The 21,670-nt window shown below is 45.0% G+C and overlaps 1 protein-coding gene across 1 annotated transcript in view; it reads right to left on the bottom strand.

Moving 5' to 3' along the window:
* LOC310870589 (myosin-7-like) overlaps positions 1–21,670 on the bottom strand; it is a gene marked incomplete at its 5' end in the record, with an annotated part of 30,539 nt that overhangs the window by 1,146 nt on the left and 7,723 nt on the right. Inside the window, 27 exons of the mRNA XM_083781834.1 lie at positions 2,370–2,504; positions 3,410–3,505; positions 4,914–5,018; positions 5,462–5,758; positions 5,923–6,126; positions 6,203–6,511; positions 6,885–7,009; positions 7,176–7,341; positions 8,598–8,781; positions 13,856–14,052; positions 14,423–14,541; positions 14,639–14,765; positions 14,879–15,268; positions 15,367–15,457; positions 15,542–15,687; positions 16,570–16,746; positions 16,844–17,086; positions 17,170–17,425; positions 18,268–18,404; positions 18,597–18,720; positions 19,135–19,340; positions 19,438–19,511; positions 19,929–20,226; positions 20,336–20,506; positions 20,636–20,785; positions 21,163–21,281; positions 21,400–21,538. Coding sequence (XP_083637960.1) covers positions 2,370–2,504; positions 3,410–3,505; positions 4,914–5,018; positions 5,462–5,758; positions 5,923–6,126; positions 6,203–6,511; positions 6,885–7,009; positions 7,176–7,341; positions 8,598–8,781; positions 13,856–14,052; positions 14,423–14,541; positions 14,639–14,765; positions 14,879–15,268; positions 15,367–15,457; positions 15,542–15,687; positions 16,570–16,746; positions 16,844–17,086; positions 17,170–17,425; positions 18,268–18,404; positions 18,597–18,720; positions 19,135–19,340; positions 19,438–19,511; positions 19,929–20,226; positions 20,336–20,506; positions 20,636–20,785; positions 21,163–21,281; positions 21,400–21,538 — 4,785 coding nt within the window. The remainder of the gene's footprint in view (positions 1–2,369; positions 2,505–3,409; positions 3,506–4,913; positions 5,019–5,461; positions 5,759–5,922; positions 6,127–6,202; positions 6,512–6,884; positions 7,010–7,175; positions 7,342–8,597; positions 8,782–13,855; positions 14,053–14,422; positions 14,542–14,638; positions 14,766–14,878; positions 15,269–15,366; positions 15,458–15,541; positions 15,688–16,569; positions 16,747–16,843; positions 17,087–17,169; positions 17,426–18,267; positions 18,405–18,596; positions 18,721–19,134; positions 19,341–19,437; positions 19,512–19,928; positions 20,227–20,335; positions 20,507–20,635; positions 20,786–21,162; positions 21,282–21,399; positions 21,539–21,670) is intronic.

Here is a 21,670-nt window from a genome sequence, read left to right as displayed (position 1 = left end):
AAGACAACTCATTAGAGCAGATTGTTTAAAGAGTGTTGCAAGATGGAAATGGAACAGATCTGTCACTGAACTACCTGAACAATCATTAATCAGAAGAAATCAAGAAGTCAAAGTCGTACGATTTGTCACCCACGTTACCGCAGTGAAATGTGTTCTCCGCATTTGACCCATCTCTCTTGGAGCGCTGAGCTGCAGCCGTGCTGGAATCATTTGATTCCTTGATTTGACGCCCCCCCTAATCCAACCCTTTGATGCCGAGTGCCAAGCAGGGAGGCATTGGGTCCCATTTGTACAGTCTTTGGTATGACCCGGCCCGGGGATCGAACCCCGACCTCCCAGTTTCAGGGCGGACACTCTAACCACAAGGCCACTGAGCTGGTGCTGAACACACTGGAGCAGCTCAGACAATTATAACTATAAGCCTCTCTTTATTAGACTTAAGGCCTCTTCATACTCCACTCTACCCCGGCCACTCAGGGGTAGAGTGGCCGGAAGGTTGCCAGTTCAAACCCGGGCTTCCCCAGAGTTAGAGTCGAAGTGTCCTTGAGCAAGACACTGAACCCCTAATTGGTCCTGATGTGCTGGTTTGGTGCCTTGCATGGTTTCCGCCGCCATCGGTGTGTGAATGTGTGTGTGAATGGGTGAATGTAATGCACAATCTATGAAAAGCACCTTGGATAAAGGCACTATATAAATGCACCATTTTACCATTTACCATTAATGACGCTAATGCACACCCTCTCGTGTAATATTGCTTCATAGCCTACCTAACCCTTAACAGATTCTATACATAGGACGTCTGAGAACGTCATAAGGACCCCGAAATATTAGTACTATTGACATGTGAGGACGTCCTAGCGACGTCCCAGCGACGCGGGGCGAGATAAGAATATTCAGAATTTTTCCTATTTTTTTTTTTGGCATTTCGCTTTTCGCTTGCCGTATGCTAACGCTCAGTGCAACTATTAGCTTGTCATTGACTCCCATGTTAGCGCGGCGGAAAGAATGACTCGTATCTCCTAATCCAAGGCGCTCTCCGCGGTGATGAATGGATCGATATGCTGGCGCTTCATTTCTGCTCCTCATCCGTCTCTCCCGCAAAATATGAACGTTTTTTGGAGCGTAAAACAATATATTAAGATGATCGGGGATGTGAGGTCCCTTTGTAAAGTCAACGTTTTTAGGCAAGTGTTTCCTGTTTCATGGCTTTCAAAGTAAAAGCGATCAGACAACTCTGGCACTATAGCCTTTATTTTGAAGCCACTTCCTGTACTAAATGTGTTAACTTCACTGTTATAATTAAAATCTTATAAACTGGTCTGGTCTGATTTATTTGATGAAGTACATTGTACTGTATGAGGAGAGATAATTTACTGTCTTGGTATTACCTAGTTTTTCTTGATTGTTTTAATAGAATCATGGTGTACGGTATAGTTAACCCTGACCCCACTATAAACAGGGATCTGCTTATTTTTATTTATATCTTTGTATTTATCATATTTTATGATCAATAGTATAATACGATTGTTTATGGAAAACATAGGGATTAAGGGAAGAGAGTACGAGAGGGGGCGAGAGAATGTCTGTGTAACAGTTTTTTGTTTGTGTCATTTGTAATTTCTTGTTTAATATTTGTTGGTTATACTCTGATGCAGGGGTGGGGAACTTTGACGATGGCGAGGGCCAATGTATTTCCACACTCACTCCAGAGGGGCCACAGTGCATATTACTGTCGTAGCAAAAATAGCTGATGTACAAGCTCAAAACGTGTCGCAGTGCGACGCGTTTTGAGCTTGTAGATCAGCTATTTTCGCTATACTTGAATTGAAATCCTGATTTATCTTTTTGCTATTTTTGAATTGGAATCCTGAAAAGTAACCTTTTTATTGAATTGCAAATGCGTTTAGGCCTAGTTATAGTTATAACTTTATGAACTGTTAACATAACTACGTTGGACACAAAAAGACAATAACATTTTAATACTAGTCATGAAGTACTAGTCATTTAATACTAGTCATGAAGTACTAGTCATTTAATACTAGTCATGATGAAGTACTAGTCATTTAATACTAGTCATGAAGTACTAGTCATTTAATACTAGTCATGAAGTACTAGTCATTTAATACTAGTCATGAAGTACTAGTCATTTAATACTAGTCATGAAGTAATTAAGGCGGGTTTGGAATTGTAACGGCTGACATCAATACTATATCAGCGTTCTGATATTAACATGAGGGCCGCATTAAGTGAAGGTGGGGGCCGCATGTGGCCCCCGGGCCGCCAGTTGCCCACCCGTTGCTCTGATGTGATTTTCATGCTACAAAAAGCCCAATAATAATATTGTATATAACTGTATTTTATCTGCTAACCTTTGGGCCTGCGTCGCGGCTCTTGGCACGTATCTTGTTGACCTGAGACTCAGCGATGTCGGCTCTCTCCTCGGCCTCGTCCAGCTCGTGCTGCAGTTTACGGAACTTGCCCAGGTGTGAGTTGGCCTGCTCCTCCTACGCAACAGCATTACAAGAAAAGACACCATTCATTTTAATTGTTCATACAAACACCTACTGCTCCAGCTCCTACGCAACAGCATTACAAGAAAAGACACCATTTATTTTAATTGTTCATACAATCACCTACTGCTCCAGCTCCTACGCAACAGCATTACAAGAAGACAACACCATACCATGTTTACAAAACAGGGGAAGTGTAGAAAAAATAAGTGACCACATGCCTATGAGACCTGAGAACGATTCTACAAAATGTCTTCTAAATCCTGAAAGAAAAACATGTTTCTATGTCAGTGGTTCTCAAACATTTTCATGTCAAGGACCCCCAAAAATATATGTAATTGTCCTCCGACCCCCATCTGAAGATATGTTGTTAAAAAACGTTTGCTCTGAAAGGATATATTTTCAAAGATTTGCCCAATTTTCACGATTAAAAAAAATAGCAGACCTACAAGTTAGTGCCGCGCTACGAACTTGTAGAACTGCTATTTTTCAATAGCTAAAGTATAACATAATGCTTAAAACACCAAAAGGGGTTCCCGCCCAAAATGGGTTAAGTCTTTTAATAATTATTTAAAAGTCACAGTATTTAAAGTAGAAATTATCTTTCAGATATGTAGCTATCAAGGCACCCTTTGTGTAGCCAGACAATCTACACCTTCTGAAACATCTGAGGAAATCTAAATTTGATGTAGGGGTAGAAAACAGCAGAGAAAACCTCCGCCAACAAACTCACTCACCACTGCTTTGGAAACTAATCCCGACACCAGTTCATTTTTTTGTAAGTCTCTGAATTGTTTCTACAGTTTTAGCCTCTACATTTAATTCAGATGAGATGAGAACTCCCAACAGTCTGGCTAAAGGCACAGTTGTTGATTGTTTTTGTGGATGCTTGCACTTACAGACTCCTCGGCAGATCTCTTGTAGGCTTTGACTTTCATCTGGAGCTTGTCTACCAAATCCTGAAGACGCACCATGTTTTTACGATCCTCCTCCGTCTATGAAGATGAAGAACCATAGGAAAGATCAACAGTTATGTATTCTGCTCACGGACATGAATAGTTAATGATTAATGATATATATATATCAGATACAGGTGATGGTATTCCTGCTGGGCATTGCTGCCTGACGCACCTCCTCCAGTGCCTTTTGAACCAGCTCAGATATTCTTGTGGTTATACTGTCCACCCTTGAGACTGGGAGGTCTATTCTGCATCAGATGAAGATTGTTTAGGAGGAGTTTATTTATAATTTATTTGTGGTGGTACTTATATTTGTAGGTTGCGGTTTCCATGCGGACAGAGAGCAGGGCTGCACAAGGCAATAGAGTCTAGATCGGCATAGACTCGCTCTTGAGGGCTTTATAAAGCCCAACACACACCGGGTGTGCAGCGACGCGGCACAGGCGTTGCCGTGCGGCAATGCCTGGAAAATAGAACGGTGGCGTATCGGAGCGTCAGGCGAGGCGTGAACGTGCGTCGGACGCCGCCGGTGTGCGATAGGTTCATTGAAAATAACGGAGGCGGTTGTTTTGACGCGCGGCGTTCGCAGACGGTGTGTGAGGCCCTTAAGCCACTTCCACTCAAGGCTGCTTGGTTTCGGACAAAACTTAACATGGCGCAGCTTCGTGTGAACGCGCATATCGAGGGCAAGTGTGTAGGGCGAGTGGCGAGGAGGCGGTTTCAAAAAGAGGGGTTGGGTCCCATTTGGGAGCCTTTGGTATGACAAGGCTGGGGGCGGACACTTAAACCACAAGGCCATGCTCAGTGAGCTGGTCTACACATACAGGTATAATACATACAAAAAAAATGTGTTATCTCAGAGTTTAAGCACAATTAAAACTGGATTGTTAGAAGACAAGTCTGTGATGACGACAACTAAGAAAAGATAAGCAATCATTTTTTCATGTCATATGAAAGCGGGGAACCATAGCTTCAAATTGACATATTGGTTGTTCAGTTTGACCCACCAGTTTTGGAGATATGGCTTGCAGAGAAACAGCACGTTGAGAAAACAGGCTTGAAAGGTGCACTTCTGTGGTCTCTAACATTACACCTAGCTACATGTTTAAGCATTTATTTCATATTTACATATTATTTATTATACTTATTTCAGACATGCTCTAGTATGTGAAGAGTCTGCCTGTGCTATTAACTCATTTTTTTAAAAGAAAAAAAGTTTTTCTCCTCTGGTGAAAAGCTGGAATCTGCGCGACGACAGTCTCTCAGTCAAATCTGGTCACTCTAATATGTGAACAGGTTGTGTTGCCATCTATAAAAAACCTATGCTGAATAAAACCATATACGGTACACACAGTATACGAGGTGTTATTTAGAATGCATGTATTTTTTTTCTTGCCGATACTGTTGTTGAGATTTAGGTACAGACATGCAATGAATGAATTACCTGGTATGTTAATTCTTTGATGCGTCGCTCGTATTTACGGATTCCCTTGATGGCCTCGCTGGCCTTTTTCTGTTCACCCTCCACCTCCATCTCCAAATCTCTGACCTGCAGGTAACATCATGGCATTCATTATGTACACATAACATTCCACTGATCCACAACACAAGATCAGAGATCTAAGAATTATAAGTTGCTCATTTGTCATTGCAGTATATAACAATATGAACAGAAACAATCAATGAGGTTTTTAACCCATTTAGGCCTGATTTTTTTTAAATAGCAGACCTACAAACTCGTAAGCGCGCCACTCGTGGCGCACTATGAGCTTGTAGATCTGCTATTTTTCAATAGCTAAAGTATAACATAATGCTTAGTTAAAACACCAAAAGAGGTTCCCGTCCAGAATGGGTTAAATCAGTTCTACAGATCCATCCATCCATCTTCAACCGTTTATCCAGAGTCGGGTTGCGAGGGCAACAGTTCCAGCAGAGAACTTCCGGACTTCAGAGATACTGTACAAAATCGATATAGCGAACAGTGGCACTCACCCTGGCCTCCAGCTTCTGCACCTGCTTCTTGCCTCCCTTCATGGCGATCTGCTCCGCCTCATCCAGACGGTGCTGCAGGTCCTTGATGGTCTGTTCCATGTTCTTCTTCATGCGCTCCAGGTGAGCGCTGGTGTCCTGCTCCTTCTTCAGCTCCTCTGCCATCATGGCAGCGTCAGTAATGGCCTTCTTGGCCTTTTCCTCTGCATTTCTGCACTCCTGCAACGCTTCGTCCACCTCTGACTGAAGCTGGGACGTATCGACCTCTAGCTTCTTCTTCTGGTTTATCAGGCTGGTGTTCTGATTTCACATGAAGTATAATGTAAAGTTATATTGTGCATAAAACAAACATGTCTAATCAACTGTAACTGATGAAGAGTAAAGCTTCAGAGGAGCACAAATCTCCACCAGAACAGAAGGCATCCTCCTCCATCGTTGTGGATCAATAAGAATAATAAGAATACCTGTGAATGCAGCAGCTGCACTCTCTCGCTGACGTCCAGCAGCTCTTGCTCAGCCAGCTTGCGGCCTCTCTCGGTTTGTTCCAGAGCTGCTCTCAACTCCTCCAGTTCGGCCTGCATGAGGTTGTTGCGTCTCTCAACGATGGCTATGTTCTCCTTCAGATCGTCACTGCATCGAAGAGAATCGTCCAGCTGGAGTTGGGCGTCCTTAATGGAAAGGAAGGAATTGTCAAATCAGAAACATCTGATGACAACAACAGTAATTGTTTTGTCTTTAATGTACCTTCAGATGAGCATGAACAGACTTGAGTTGTTTCTGAGCCTCAGCCGCCTGCCTGTTGGCCTGGCTGAGCTGGATCTCCATCTCATTCAGGTCTCCCTCCATCTTCTTCTTCAGGCGCATGGCCTCATTCCTGCTGCGACACTCTGCGTCCAGCGAGGCCTGCAGGGTGTCGATGGTCCTCTGCATGTTCCTCTTGCACTGCTCCGACTCCTCGTCCTTCTCGGCCAGCTTACGCTCGATGTCGGCTTTGATCTGGTTGAACTCGAGCTGGGCCCGCAGAATCTTACCCTCTTCATGTTCCAAGGAAGCCTGGTATACATAACAGAGTTCATATCATATACTGGTATTTCATATTTTAAGCAGTGAGGAACAGATGCCTAGACACCAGAGTAATCTAGTAAGAGAGTGGCGACACTAGCGTTGACTCCCATTGTAACAATGGAATGCGGAAGTGCTCATTCTATCTCAATGGGATAGTTCCAATGTTTGGAACTATAGCCCATAGGCACCCGCTTTGCGGCGAGATCAAAGCATGTCGCCACTCTCTTACTATTCCACTCCTCGTCTAGACACATACTCTGCATGGCAAAGACCACTTTGGAGGTGTTCATTTGTGTTTTTGTTTTGCTTAACATTGCATTGAATACAATAAAAGTGTGATTTAACACAAATGGCCTGTTACCTCGGCTTCCTCAAGGGCAGATTGGATCTCACACTTTTCCTGTTCCAATTGTTTCCTCTGTTTCTCCAGTTCGTGGATGTTCTTTCCTCCCTCGCCAAGTTGCTCAGTGAGGTCAGAGATCTCCTCTGTGAATAGAATTGTCATCGGGTTTGATAATATCTAAACAAACGTGTTGCACGTGAAATCGTCACATTATGGACGATACTTGCCAAGCAACCACAGACAAACTGTATTTAGGTAAACTTTTAGCTCCTGGTATTTTCCCCCACCATGGAATCTTTAAAAGCTTACCCTGTAGATTCTTGTTCTCTCTCTTCAGGGTCTCCAGGTGGTCCAGAGATTCTTCATAGCAGTTCTTCAGTTTGAAGAGATCGGTGCTCAGAGACCTGGCCTCCTTCTGGGATCCCTCCAGCTCACACTGGGACTCCTCGTACTTCTGCTTCCACTCTGCCAGGACCTGGAGGGTGGAGGACCGGAAACATAATGGATAACTGCATCAACTGAATGGAGACACTGACAAGGCTAATGGGTTGTAACAATATCAAGTAGAAATTGCCTCAGCATGGTGATGAAAAGCATGCTATATGGATTTTACGATACCCTGTACTGTATACAATATACATAGTCGACCGGAGTCTCCCGAGGGGTCTATACTAGGATGCATGTGGTTAACTATACCTATTTTACTAAAGGCTTTCCATATCATGTCAATAACCGACTGTTGTTCCAATTTGGACTTTCATACCCTGAAGAAAGCAACCTGCTTGCCGAAACGTTGGTTCAATAAAGTTTCTAGCATCGTGACTACGAGCTGTGCGGCCTCTATTCTTAAGTCCAATTTGGACTATACAATATGGTTTGCACAATAGTTTGCACAATCTACGTAAAGCACCTTGGATAAAGGCACTATATAAATGCACCATTTACCATTTACCATATTTAGAAACTAGTTAAGTGTTATAATCTGATCGCCCATGGCTGTGTACTTGTACGTGAATACACAATGTACTAGATATGTATTGTGTACTGCCTGAACTGTAGCATACTTTATAGTTAGCTACGGGAGCCATCTCAGACAGCAAGGTCAGCTTGCTGCAGTTAGCGGTTGTTATGTCTCAAGTGTTGTTGTCACGTCATTGGGATCCAGCTCTATATATGTTCCTGTATGTGTAATAAACTTAGTGAACCTTTAGCGTGATACTGTCTCGTGTCGCGTTATTGTTCTCCCGGGCCCGCCGCCGCTGTTGCCGTACCAAAGGTATACTTGAACCGGATTGTCACACACCACCCAGCCGGCACACACTACCCGTCTGTCAAACCAGACGAGGGTAAATGGTAAATGGTGCATTTATATAGCGCCTTTATCCAAGGCGCTTTACAGAGATTGTGCATTACATTCACCCATTCACACACACATTCATACACCGATGGCAGCGGAAACCATGCAAGGCACCAACTAGCACATCGGGAGCAATTAGGGGTTCAGTGTCTTGCTCAAGGACACTTCGACAGTAACTCTGGGGGAGCCCGGGTTCGAACTGGCAACCTTACGGTTACCATCCAGGCACTCTACCCCTGAGCCACCGCCGCCCAGTACTTAGAGTTAGTTACTTAGAGGGTCCAGTACTTAGAGTTTACAACAGTTAATTATTTGCATTTGTCAGTGGTTTTATGAGATGTTGTTCGATGCTAAACTAATGTCTATATAGTTACCTTGTCAAAGTTCCTCTGCTTCTTGTCCAGGGCAGCAGCAGCAGCGTTAGACCTCTCCACGTCCACCATGAGATCTTCAATCTCATTCTGCAGTCTGTGTTTGGTCTTCTCCAGGGAGGAACATTTAGCATTAACGGCCTCGACGGCCTCCTCTGCATCCTGGAGACGCTGAGCCAGCTTCTTCCTTCAGATCATTAAACAGTGGAATAATTGGAACGTTTATGTTTTTGCTCCTTGGTTAAAGGAGAATTCCATACTAGAAGGCTTTCTTACCTTTCTTTGTAGTTGTTACGTCCCCATCAAAGAGGTCCAGGTGTTATTTTGTGCAAAAGCTCCTTATTGGCTATTTCCCCTACCATAAGCCCTAAATGAATTGCATTGAATTGAATGGGATGTATGGGGTGTTGTGCTAATTCGCTTATTTCCATCGCTCAAAATTATATTTTTTTTGTATATATCCTCTCTTCATAATGTAAATAATAACCCAAGCGGCACAGTTTACTACTTATTTCGATGGAAATAAGTGAATTAGCACAACACCCCATACATCCCATTCAATGCAATGCAATTAATTTAGGGCTTATGGTAGGGGAAATAGCCAATAAGGAGCTTTTGCACAAAATAACACCTGGACCTCTTTGATGGGGACGTAACAACTACAAAGAAAGGTAAGAAAGCCTTTTAGTATGGAATTCTCCTTTAATGTTGACTGCAATATATTTTTTACCTACCAAGAGAAGCTGCTTAGTCATCTAACAGACACACTTTTTGTTCGTCTTACATTTAAAAAAATATAACATAACACAAACAAAAAGCTGGTCTGCTCGACAAAGTAAAATATGGCAGGAAATGTGATATGATTAATCAGCTTGATTCCTAAACTGGAGTATTTTACAATTCAGGCATTTAGCAGACACTCTAAATCCAGAGCGATTTACAGTAAGCAAGACACAAGGTAATACATCAAATGCATAGAAATGGTTGTCTAAGATCATTAGTAAACTAAGAACATATCATCAATCAAAACCGTAGAATATCAAAAAATAATAGTCAATAACCTGTACATTGAAACTATACTATAAGATACAAGGTCTACAAATGAACCAGCATGGCATCTGTCTACATAACATGCTATATGAATTACACTTTAGCCTTTGCAAAAGCCTGCAAGCTCGTCGAGGCTAGGTGAATGGCAAATGCTCCAGGCTCTTCAGAAGATGGGGAGTGAGTCTAGCCGTTCTAATTAATAATAATAATAATAATAAATTTTATTTATAACGCACTTTACATTTGAAACAAATCTCAAAGTGCTACAGGCAGAAAAATGTAAAATACAAATAAAAATAAGAATAAAACGGTTAAAAACAGTACACAGGGCAGCTTAAAAGTCCGACTGGGCAAATGCCTTACTAAAGAGGAAGGTCTTTAGTCCCTTTTTAAAAGCGTCCACGGACTGTGGTGCTCTCAGGTGGTCGGGGAGGGCGTTCCACAGCCGAGGGGCAGCTGAGCAGAAGGCCCGGTCCCCCATGGTGCGGAGTTTGGTTCTAGTGCATTTGAGTGTGTTAGATGTACCGGAGCGGAGGGAGCGGGTGGAGGCTGGGGGTTCAAGGAGTTCCTTTAAGTAGGGGGGGGCGTTGCTGTGGATGCATTGGTGGGTGAGGAGGCAGACCTTGTATTCAATCCTGAAGGAGACGGGGAGCCAGTGAAGGGAGTGGAGTATGGGAGTGATGTGGTCGTATTTTCGCACTCTCACCAGGATCCTAGCAGCACTGTTCTGGATGTACTGGAGCCTCTGGATGCTCTTGCTAGGGATCCCGGTGAGAAGTGCGTTACAGTAGTCGAGCCTTGAGGAGACAAAGGCGTGGATGAGTTTTTCTGCATCAGGGAGGGTGAGTGTGGGGCGGAGTCTGGCTATGTTTCGGAGGTGGAAGAAGGAGGTTTTGCAGAGGTGTTTGATATGGGGGTCGAAGGTCAGGTGGGGGTCCATTTTTACACCCAGGTTGGTGACTACAGGTGAGAGTGGGAGGTCTTGGCTGGAGAAGGTGATGCTTGTTATTGGGGAGGATTTGACCTGGTGTGGGGTGCCGATGAGGATGGCCTCAGTCTTGGAGCTGTTGAGTTGTAGAAAATTGTTGGTCATCCACGCCTTTATCTCCTCAAGGCAGGTTGTTAATGTGGATGATGGTGATGATGGTGACGACAGGGGGGCAGAGGGGAGTGGGATAGTCCTGAGATAGAGTTGGGTGTCATCAGCGTAGCAATGGTAGGATATGCCATGCTGGCTGATGACACGACCAAGGGGGAGCATGTAGAGGGTGAAAAGGGTGGGGCCAAGGACGGAACCTTGGGGCACGCCACAGGTGACAGAATGTGACCGTGAGTAGACACCGCCTAGGGAGACACGCTCAGTTCTGTCAGTGAGGTATGAGGTGAACCAGTTGAGTGCAGTGTCGGTGAGTCCTATGGTGGAATGGAGACGGTTGAGGAGGATGGTGTGGTCGACTGTATCGAAGGCTGCGGACAAGTCCAGGAGGATGAGGAGGGAGGGGGAACCATTGTCAGCTGCCATCAGGAGATCATTTGTGACTCTGACCAGTGCTGTTTCTGTACTGTGAGCTGTGCGGAATCCTGACTGAAATTTCTCGAAGAGGTTATTGTGTTTGAGGTGTTGTTGGAGTTGAGCGGCAACCACTTTTTCCAGTACCTTGGAGAGGAAGGGCAGGTTGGAGATGGGCCTGTAATTGGAGAGTATGTCCGGGTCAAGGGTGGGTTTTTTTAGGAGAGGTGTAATGATGGCTGTCTTTAGGGAGGGTGGAACATGGCCGGCTTGGAGGGAGAGGTTGATGGCTGTGGTGATGAGGGGGCTTATGGCAGTTATATGGGTTTTTAACAGAGCTGTGGGGAAGGGGTCAAGGGCGCATGTGGAGGGTTTCATCTTGTTGATGATGGCCTCGACCTGAAGATGGGATATGCTGGCCAAGCAGTCGAGAGACTGGAGGATCCCTGGCTGTTGGGTGGTGGTCGGGGGAGGGGGGGAGGGGCTATGTGGGGTAGTGGTCAAGGCAGGTGGAGTGGAGGAGTGAGATAGGGCGGAGCGGATGTTATTTACCTTTGACCTAAATGAATCGAGGATGTTGTTGCACTGGTCCTCTGTGGTGTCGCTGTGGGTGGGTGATTGTGGTTTAAGGAGGTTATTTATGGTGGAGAAAAGTTGCTTGGAGTTACCGGAATTGTTATTGATGATATTCGAGTAGAACAGTGACCGAGCATCTCTGAGGGCTTTTGAATAAGCTTTTTGATGCTCCCTGTATGCCTGTCTGTGGACAGTGAGCCCTGAAGCCATGGAACGGCGCTCAAGGACACGGCCCGCCGCCTTCATTTTCCGCAGCTCACTGGTAAACCAGGGGGAGGAGCGTGAGAAAGTGACAGTTTTTATTTTGACCGGGGCGTGAAGATCCAGGAGACGGCTCAGGGTGTTGTTGTACAGGTCGACTGATTCAGTGGCTGATGAGGGGGTTGCAGAGGAGAGGTGATGAAGGTCCAGGGCTATAGCGTCCGGGTTGATGTTTTTGATGTTTCTGAAGTGAATTTGGCGTTTTGGCTTATTGTGGGGGGAGGGGAATAGCAGCTCCATAGAGATGACTCTGTGGTCAGACACACCCATCTCATAGACCTGCAGGTTGCTGATCAGGCCAGAGTCACAGATGACCAGATCAAGCGTATGTCCCCTGTCATGTGTTGGGACGTGCACGTGCTGTGTGAGGTGGAGGCAGTCCAGTAGTTGTAATAGCTCAGCTGCGGGGGGGGAGGTGGGGGTGTCCATGTGGATATTCAGATCACCTAGAATTAAGGTGTTAGTGGATGTAATACAGAGTGTTGTGAGGAGATCATGCAGTTCTGAAATAAAAAGTGTGTTTGGTTTTGGTGGCCGGTAAATAAGTATTGCTGTCATAGTGGAGGGGGGTTTGCATTTAAAACCGAGACATTCAAATGAAGAGAATGCTGGCAGAGGGAGGGGAGACAGGTCCAGGTGACTTTTGTGCAGGATGGCTAAGCCACCACCTTTACCACCGGTGCTGCGTGCTTTCTCCAGGTATTTGTAACCGGGAGGGCAGGCTTTATTGAGGGATGAGAAAACCCCTGGCTGGTGCCAGGTCTCAACAAGGCACATGATATCTAATTGTTTTTCCAGAATGTGGGTATGAATGAGAGAGGATTTTTCTTTGAGGGTTTGTAGGTTGAAAAGTTCGATTTTGACTGTTGATGGAGTAGTGAATTTCTGCAGTAGCCGGAGTAAGGTGGAATCCACTCCACGTTTTCCAGGCTGCTGCCTGGTCCGTGGAGCTCTCGCGGTGTTCCCAGTGCTACAAACTCCAGAGGCGACAGCGCTCTGATGACGTAGCAAAGTTGCGACGGGACGTACGACTGTGCAGATGGATTTGATGTTGTGAGCAGGAGAGGAGTAAACAAACTGTCGATGGGTGCTTCTGTGAATGTAACGTGATCGGCGGAGAAGTCCAAGTTTTTTGATGACTGAAACGCACGCTGGAATGGTGTGATTGTTGAGTTGTAGCAGCCGTGAGAAGGAATATGTCGTCATTTAGCCGGTCAGGAAGATGTAAAATCCTGTTCCATGCCGTGGAGGAAGCGGTCTCAGGCAATGAAGGCCTCCGCTCCAGGGCTGAGGGGCAACCCTGGGGAATCCTCACCGCGGCGCCGGGCAGAGCCGACGACTGTAGGCTGTGGTGGAAGCAATCCGGTGGCTCTGCGCTGTAGGCGGGGATGCGGTATCAGGCAACGAAGGCCTCCGCTCCTCCCGGGCTGAGGGGCAACCTGGGGAAAATCCTCACCCACAGCAGCACTGGACTGGTACAGGGAAACCCGAGCAGTGCGGCCACGGAAAAAAACAGGTAGGAAAACACACCGAGTCTCTAAAAGAGGTCCAGCTTGTAGACGGATTGAAAGCTTCGGCTACCTGTCCTGAGAGGGGTAGCTTGCTGGTAGGCGTAAAGTTTCCAAGTTTGTTGCTAAAATGATAAAAACGCACGAATAAAACACAAAATTAAAAAGGAGAACCAACCTTAAAACTATCCTTAAAAATTAAAACTGACCCTAGACTAGCTCCGGTGGAGAAGCGGCGAACATTCAGCGCCAGCGTCCTCTCTCAACCGGCGTCAACCTTCTTCTACAAGTGATTCAATGGAGAATGGAGAGTTTGGAGAGATTGGTCCACAAAATGATAAGCTACAGTGTCTTACTTGGACTCCTCCAGCTCTTCAGTCCTCTGGATGGCATCAGTCTCGTACTTGGTTCTCCACTGAGCCACCTCAGAGTTAGCCTTGGACATGCCTCGCTGCAATTCGGCTTTGGCCTCCTGCTCCTCTTCATACTGCTCCCTCAGCAGGTCAGAGTCGTGGCGAGCAGACTGCACTGCATGGGCTAACGCATTCTTGGCCTGGTGAAATAAACACAGAAGACTGCAGTGCATGGGCCAACGAATTTTTGGCCTGGTAAAAATATTTTCATGCAACTAGACTAAAATGTTAGGCTGTGACCAGTGGAAAAGAGATGCAGTATAGAACTAAGTTATGTTATGGCTGGCTGCGCTTGGGTGTTACACTCCGGTAGTATAAAAATCAGGCACTATGGAATTATGGCTCACTAAAATGTATTTCAGTCAACTGTAGATTTAGTCAACTAAAACACAGAAACTAAAACAAACTAAAACATTTCAGAACACTTTTTATGACTAAATCTAAATAAAAAGGTGCTGTCAAAACTAAGGCAGATGAAGCAGTATATACACTTTTGGATCCTAATTTTACCTTTGTCTCCTCTTCTAGTTGTCTTTTGAGGTCCTCTATCTGCTGAGTGTAGGACAACTTTCCTCTGGTCAGCTGAGACACCAGAGAGTCCTTCTCCTCCAGCTGTCTTCCGAATTCACCTGGATTAAAACAATCATTATTGTCCTGCAAAAAAACCTTGTAGCCGCCAGGGAATTCATGTTGTTCTTTTACATATTTATAGGTAGACGCATATACCATTTTCAGTTTGCAGCTTCGCTTTTTGCATATTGAAGTCATTGATGGTACGTTGAGCCTCTTCGTATTTCGCCTTGTATTCGCCCGCCTGATCTTCTAAAGTCCTGCACATCTTCTCTAGATTTGTCTGAAAATAAATTGAATCACGGAAAGCATTTGAACATTGTTGCATTCCAGATCTCGTGGGCTTTGTCCCAACTAAACGGAATACATGGTCTGATTTGTAGCAATTTCTCCAACCTTTGTCTTCACGATATGCTCCATGCTGGAGGCCACGTCGTCCAACTCCAGTCTTGCTTCGCTCTTCTCCTTCTCCAGTTTCTGTTTGACTCTCTGCAGGTTGTCAATCTGCTCTCCCAGGTCCGCCACACTGTCGGCCTGTTTCTTCCTCAGGGTGGCAGTGGTGGCCTCGTGATGCAGAGTGGCCTCTTCGAGGTCTCTGCGGAGTTTCTGGAACTCGGCCTCCCTCTTCTTGTTCATCTCAATCTGGGCGACGGTCGCCCCGCCAGCCTCCTCCAGCCTCTCGCTGATCTCCTCCAGCTCTCTGGCCAAGTCAGACCTCTGCTTCTCCACCTTGGCCCGGGCAGCTCGCTCTGCCTCAAGCTCCTCTTCCAGTTCCTCAATGCGGGCCTTAGAAGAAGAGCATTGTTGAATCAAAATGTCACACCTTTTTTTTTCTCCTTCTTCCATAATAGTTGTGTAATTATATACCAAGTGACATTACAGACCTGGAGCTCCTTGAGTTTCTTCTGAAGCTGAATGGAAATGGCCTGTTCATCTTCTATTTTGCTGGTGAGCTGACTGACTTCAAAGTCTTTCCTGCGGCGAAGGAGGAGTAAGAGTCAGAACAAGCCTACTCAATCTAAAATGTTCAGAATGTGTACGTAATATCATTTATTTTACTTTTTAAGACGTTCTTCAAGCTGTTGCTTGTCATTCTCCAGGTCCATTTGGCTCTCCTGGGTCAACTTCAAGTCTCCCTCCAGCTTTCTCTTTGATCTTTCGAGATCCATTCGAATCTTTTTCTCTTGTTCTAAAGATCCCTCGAGCTGGAGAACGTCATACAGATTACATCGACTGTGACGTGCACAACCTGTCAAGCTACTTCAGAAGAGTGAGAACACCAGAGGGACATTCACTGATCTCATTCCATCCCACATTCGGCACAAATATGGGGATGAATTCATTCCACTATTATGCCACCAAAATGTGGAATGCCCTGGCCTGCAGGGTGTCCGGAGAACTCGCCAGTTTACCAACTGCAGCAAAAGTTCTTCATCAATGTCTTCATCGTTATGTTAACATGCTGTCTTCATCAGTGTAGTATGTCAAACCCACAGATGTTTCAGTTCATTTCCAACGTGATCAAATTATTTGGTGCAATTAAATGGTCAGCTATTCATAAAAAAAGGTTGAGTATGTGAATACCAATGATAAGTAGGCCTACCAATTCAGGATATTGTTTACTAATGAATTACATTGTTTCGTTACTTTGGTGTTTAAACTTTAGCATTCCCACTTCATCTAGTGTAAACTCTAAATGAATGAAGGTGAAATTAAACGGAAACCCACTAAACCGCCGCGAGTCGGTAAACTGGTGAGTTCTCCGGTATTCTCCTACAGTACCATCACCAGTACCATCACCAGTACCATCACCAGTACCATCACCAGTACCATCACCAGTACCATCACTAGTACCATCACCAGTACCATCACCAGTACCATCACCAGTACCATCACTAATACCATCACTAGTACAATCACCAGCCATCGATAAAGTGTGACTCGAGTCACAAACCTCCTTCAAAACAAGCTATAAAAGAGCACATGTCTGCAATTTGCAACTGGAAAGAAAATAAATAAATAAAACCAATCATTCAATCACCAAACCAACCAACCCTGCTGTGGCATGCATTCAGCTGCCTACTTACATCGTCCACTTGCTGTTCCAGCTTAGCTTTGGCCTTGGTCAGGGAGTTGACTTTGTCCTCCTCTGACTGCAGGTCATCCAGTGTTTGCTGGTGAGCCTCTTGTAAGGCTTTCTTCTCCTTGGTCAGCCTGGCGATGATGTCGTCCTGAGAGGCCATTTCCTCAACCAAGTTCTTCACCTTAAGAAGCAGTGATGGTTTAAGCAGTGACGTGTAAACAGTTCCCCCAGAAAAGCAATTGTTCACATAAGCAACGAGAGATGGAAGATAATATTACCTTGTTCTCTGTGGCATGCTTCTCTTTCTCCACTTTGGCCAGAGTTAGTTCCAAGTCATCGATATCCTTCTTCAGCTCAGAACACTCGTCCTCCAGTTTCCTCTTCTTAGCAGTGAGTTCTGCATTCATCTCCTCCTCATCCTCCAACCTCTCCGACAACTCTTTGGCTTTTCCTTCCATCTGAATCTTGTTCTTGATCAGTCCCTCACACCTTTCCTCTGCGTCACACAGGTTGTCTTGCTCCTGTTCAAGTATCAAGTTACTTATTGTAAACACTATATACAATGTATGCATTTATTACTCGGGCAAACAACATTCCAACTTACAGCCTGGACATGGAGCTGCAGGTCATTCTTCTCTTGGAGAAGAGAGACCATTTTCTCCTCTAGTTCCTTCCTACGGGATTCAGACTTTGCGAAAGCCTCCTTCAACTTGAGGAATTCGTCCTTCATGGTGGCCATCTCCTTCTCTGTTTCAGCAGACCTCAACAGAGGCTTGATCTTGAAGAACAGCTTCATCCAGGGCCAATTCTTGACCCCCATAAAAGCACGGATATTCCACTGGATCACCAGCAGTGCATCCCTGCAAATTCAAAGATATTCTAAATAAATCCCTGCAAAATGTTGCTAATTGAAAATGATTAAGCATGCTTGAGAAACAAAGTCAAATACCAAGCCAATGATGAAGGTTTGACTACTACATTCACATGATAAAAGTAAATGAGATCAAACTAGAAAAAGTGGCCCTCGGGGCACAGCTCTCCACCAGGGCAGGTTGTGGCCTCCTGGTGGCGCTATAATAAGCCAATGTGAAAAGGGTGCCATTTCTTACGCCTTGGATGGCAATTGGATGATTTGAGGCATTTTGTTCCAAAAACGTGTATTGCATAAATCCACCTGTTGGTGGCGCTATAATAGGCCAATGTGTAAAGGTGGGATATATTCCTCAGCCTAGTAGGAACGTCTGATAAGATGTCACGTAAATTGCATGCTGCATTCATGATTGTTTTTGTTCAAATCGGGCCAATCCTGCAAATTTTGAAAGCCAATGTTAGCCAATCAGGATGGAATATGCAATATCGGACAGATCTGTCTTTATCACATGATTATAGAGATACTTTGTAACGATTTGAGGGATTTTTGGACAAAATATGCAGGAGTAATATAAAGAAAATTGTTCAAAAAAAGGGGTTCATCGTTGGCATCCAGGGAGTGTGTGTGCAAAGTTTGGATTGGGCCAACGGTGCCGGAGATTAGCTGGTAACGGACGGATGGACGGAAGGACAGACACACGCACACACACACACACACACACACACACACGGACGGAGTGCAAAACATACTCTCTCCCCATGCCTTCGGCCTGGTGGAGACAACAACAACCAGAAAATGATAATCATTTCAGTAATTTGGCACACTGCACACCTTCGTTCTACCATCTTCTGGAACTCTGCTCTTGACAGCAGACCTCGTGATTTGGCTTGTATTCCAGTGATGATGAGAGACAAACGATCATCTCTCATCTCCTCTAGTGTTCCTAGGAGGCCAGCCTTGAAGAACACCTACAAGATATAGGGAGGAACAACGTTTCCTTTTTTTATCAACTGACAGTTGGCTGTGTGTGCCTACTTATGTAAGAGAGAGAGACAGGTGTGACGTCTGGTGTGTATTAGATATTTGGAGTTTTTATACGAGAGTAAATGTTTATCCTTGTCTGACATTGAAAATAATAGATTCAGAACAGACTTTGTTACCTTTGTGTGTCCAAATTTGTATTGGTTATGATCAATTTCCAGAGAGCCAAGTAGTTTTTCAGCTCCTTTCTTGCTGTCAATGAACTGGCCGTCTGGGATTGCAGCAGGATTCAGGATGCGATATCTGCAAAAGAAATGCTAGAACTTTGTAGTCTAGGAAAAGAGAAGGGAATCCGCACACTCATGCTCCAAAAGGTAAATGTATTGACAACGTTTTGAGCCAAGGCTCTTCATCTGGTCAAACCCTGAAGAGCCAAGGCTCTTCATCTGGTCAAACCCTGAAGAGCCAAGGCTCTTCATCTGGTCAAACCCTGAAGAGCCAAGGCTCTTCATCTGGTCAAACCCCTCATCAATAAATGTATCTTTTGGAGCATATGAGTGTGCGGGTTCCCTTCTCTTTTCCTCTGTCACTTTTTGAACCCAGCACCTCCACGAAGTGATGTGCGTTTTTTACTATAGTTTCTGTAGAACTTTGTAGTCTACCTTTGTTTTTTACACGGAATAGTGTAACTTAGCAATGTACAGTATGTGGTGCTACCTCTGTCTGAAATCTCCATAGAGGATCCTGTTGGGGAAGCCCTTCCTGCAGATCCTGATGCCTTCCAGCACGCCGTTACAGCGAAGCTGGTGCATCACCAGAGGGTTCTCCATGACCCCGGGAGTCTTGGACTCGTTGGGGATGAGGCAGCGCACAAAGTGAGGGTGAGTGGACCTCAGGTTGGACATCAGCTTGTTCAGGTTCTCCTGTGGAGTTAAGGAAATCCTGTCAGGAATTCTCCCCAAACCCCAAAAAAGCTAGCTAGGTAATTTCCAAGTAGGCTCTAGTCTAGGTTTAACTCACTCTGTGCAAGGCCGATACCGTCTGGAAGGAAGAGCCTTTCTTCTTGCTTACTCCCTTACCCCCCTTACCGCCGTCTGATGGATTAAACAGTCAGGATTAGATTACTTTGTATAGACAAAGATGTGTAGTGCCCTCACAAAAAACATGCAGTAATCCTGGTCTCTAAACTGCCTCCCCCTGGCCAGCCGGGGTGCCTGATGGAGGGGAAAGGAACTGGTTGGAATAACGTGTTCCTTCCACGCGCTATGTCCAACCAGGGAAACTCCCCTAGGTCAGGTCAACTTGGACACTCAGGCATGAAGGAAGCATGAGTTCAAATCCGTTGCTCTCCCCAGGTTGGCGGAGGGTGTGTAGAGCCCAGGATCACATTAGATAATTGACACAGGGGTGAAAAAGGGGTTATAAAACCGTGGGATAAAATAAATTATGAAAAAAGAGTGTGGTTAAAATGAGATGGCAGCATTGACATGCTTTAAGCAATTAACATTTACCTGACTCTGAAGCATAAGTTGCAAAGAGGTTGGCCAAAAACTTTAGATTAGACTTCTGGTAAAGTCCCACGACCGTCTCGTTCAGCGGGTCTTTGTTCTTCACCAGCCAGTTGTTGATGTTATAGTCCACGGTGCCAGCGTAGTGAACCAGGGAGAAATGAGCCTCCGCTTTTGGCCTGGGCTTCTGGAAGTTGCCGGACTTCCCCAGGTGGTTGTCGTACAGCTTGGCTTTAAAGGTGGTGTCGCTGGCCTTGGGGAACATGCACTCCTCTTCCAGGATGGACATGATACCCATGGGCTGAGGAGAAGGAAATTATGTACATTGAAGAACAACTAACTTGCTAGAAAGAGGAATAGTTTTGTATTGATCCATGAACACATTATATTTCTATATTTCAAGCCCTCACCTTTTCGATGAGGTCAATACACGCCTGTAAGTCCATGCCGAAGTCAATGAAAGTCCATTCAATGCCCTCTTTCTTGTACTCTTCCTGCTCCAGCACAAACATGTGGTGGTTGAAAAACTGTTGCAGCTTCTCGTTGGTGAAGTTGATGCAGAGTTGCTCAAAGGTGTTGAACTGCAAAAGGACACAATGCAAAACCTTAGCATAGATGTCCTGTGCATGCTCATTTAGGTTTTTCTTTACTCAAAGTGAAAATGACAGCTAATAACGCAACGTCCTTATTGTAATATCGTCATAACTCACATCGAAGATCTCAAACCCGGCGATGTCCAGCACACCAATGAAGTACTGGCGGGGCTGCTTGGTGTCCAGCGATAGGTTGATCCTCACCACCATCCACAGGAACATCTTCTCGTACACTGACTTAGACAGTGCACCGATCGCATAGTTCACCTGTGGCATGGAAACCCAAATGTATACAAATGTCATGTGTGTGTTTTATAAAATTCGTTGTCATATTCTATCATGAACTTGTATTCCCTCTCAACAAAACATGTCCTTCCTATCGATATAATAAAGACAATTAATTCATATTATTGTGCTAACTAGGTACCATTCAAACATATCTTGCATACAAACTTGGCAAAGACCAAGCTCATTATGCATGCAGCATTTTTTTATAATAACTCATACAGTACCTGGTCAACACTCTGTCCCTTTGTGACCCACTCGTTTCACTAACCTGGTCAACACTCTGTCCCTTTGTGACCCACTCGTTTCACTAACCTGGTCAACACTCTGTCCCTTTGTGACCCACTCGTTTCACTAACCTGGTCAACACTCTGTCCCTTTGTGACCCACTCGTTTCCCACTTTCACTCTGGGGTGACAGAGACCCTTGATGAGGTCAGCAGAGTTCAGGCCCATCAGATACGCAACTTTGTCAACATCTGAGGAAATTGATTCCAGTTAAAAGGTGAAGATGAGTTGAAAATGTGTGAAGTTATACATGGCTTATGAACACTAGTGTCCTCTTGTCATCATGTACCATCTTACACACAGTCTCACCTTCGGTGCCGTCGGATTCGGCCTGCTCCTCTCTCTGCTTCAGTTTGAACTTCATGTTCCCGTGGTGCATGATGGCACCGGTCAGCTTGTAGATGCCGTTCTTCTCTTCTTGAGTGAAGCCCAGCACGTCAAAAGCGTCCTGCAGTTGTAGGTTCAAGAAAAGACTGATTGAAGATACAGTAGCATGTGATTGTATGTATACCGTGGTAACTAAGTACAATTTGGAGGTATTTTTAACTTTACTTCAGTATTTCCAATTTCCAATACTTTT

Source organism: Protomyctophum parallelum (genome assembly GCF_964188405.1).
Source record: "Protomyctophum parallelum genome assembly, chromosome: 14".
In the NCBI taxonomy this organism is placed as follows: Eukaryota; Metazoa; Chordata; class Actinopteri; order Myctophiformes; family Myctophidae; genus Protomyctophum; species Protomyctophum parallelum.
The sequence above is the reverse complement of the archived record's forward strand: the minus strand, read 5'-3'. Positions and strand labels throughout refer to the sequence as shown.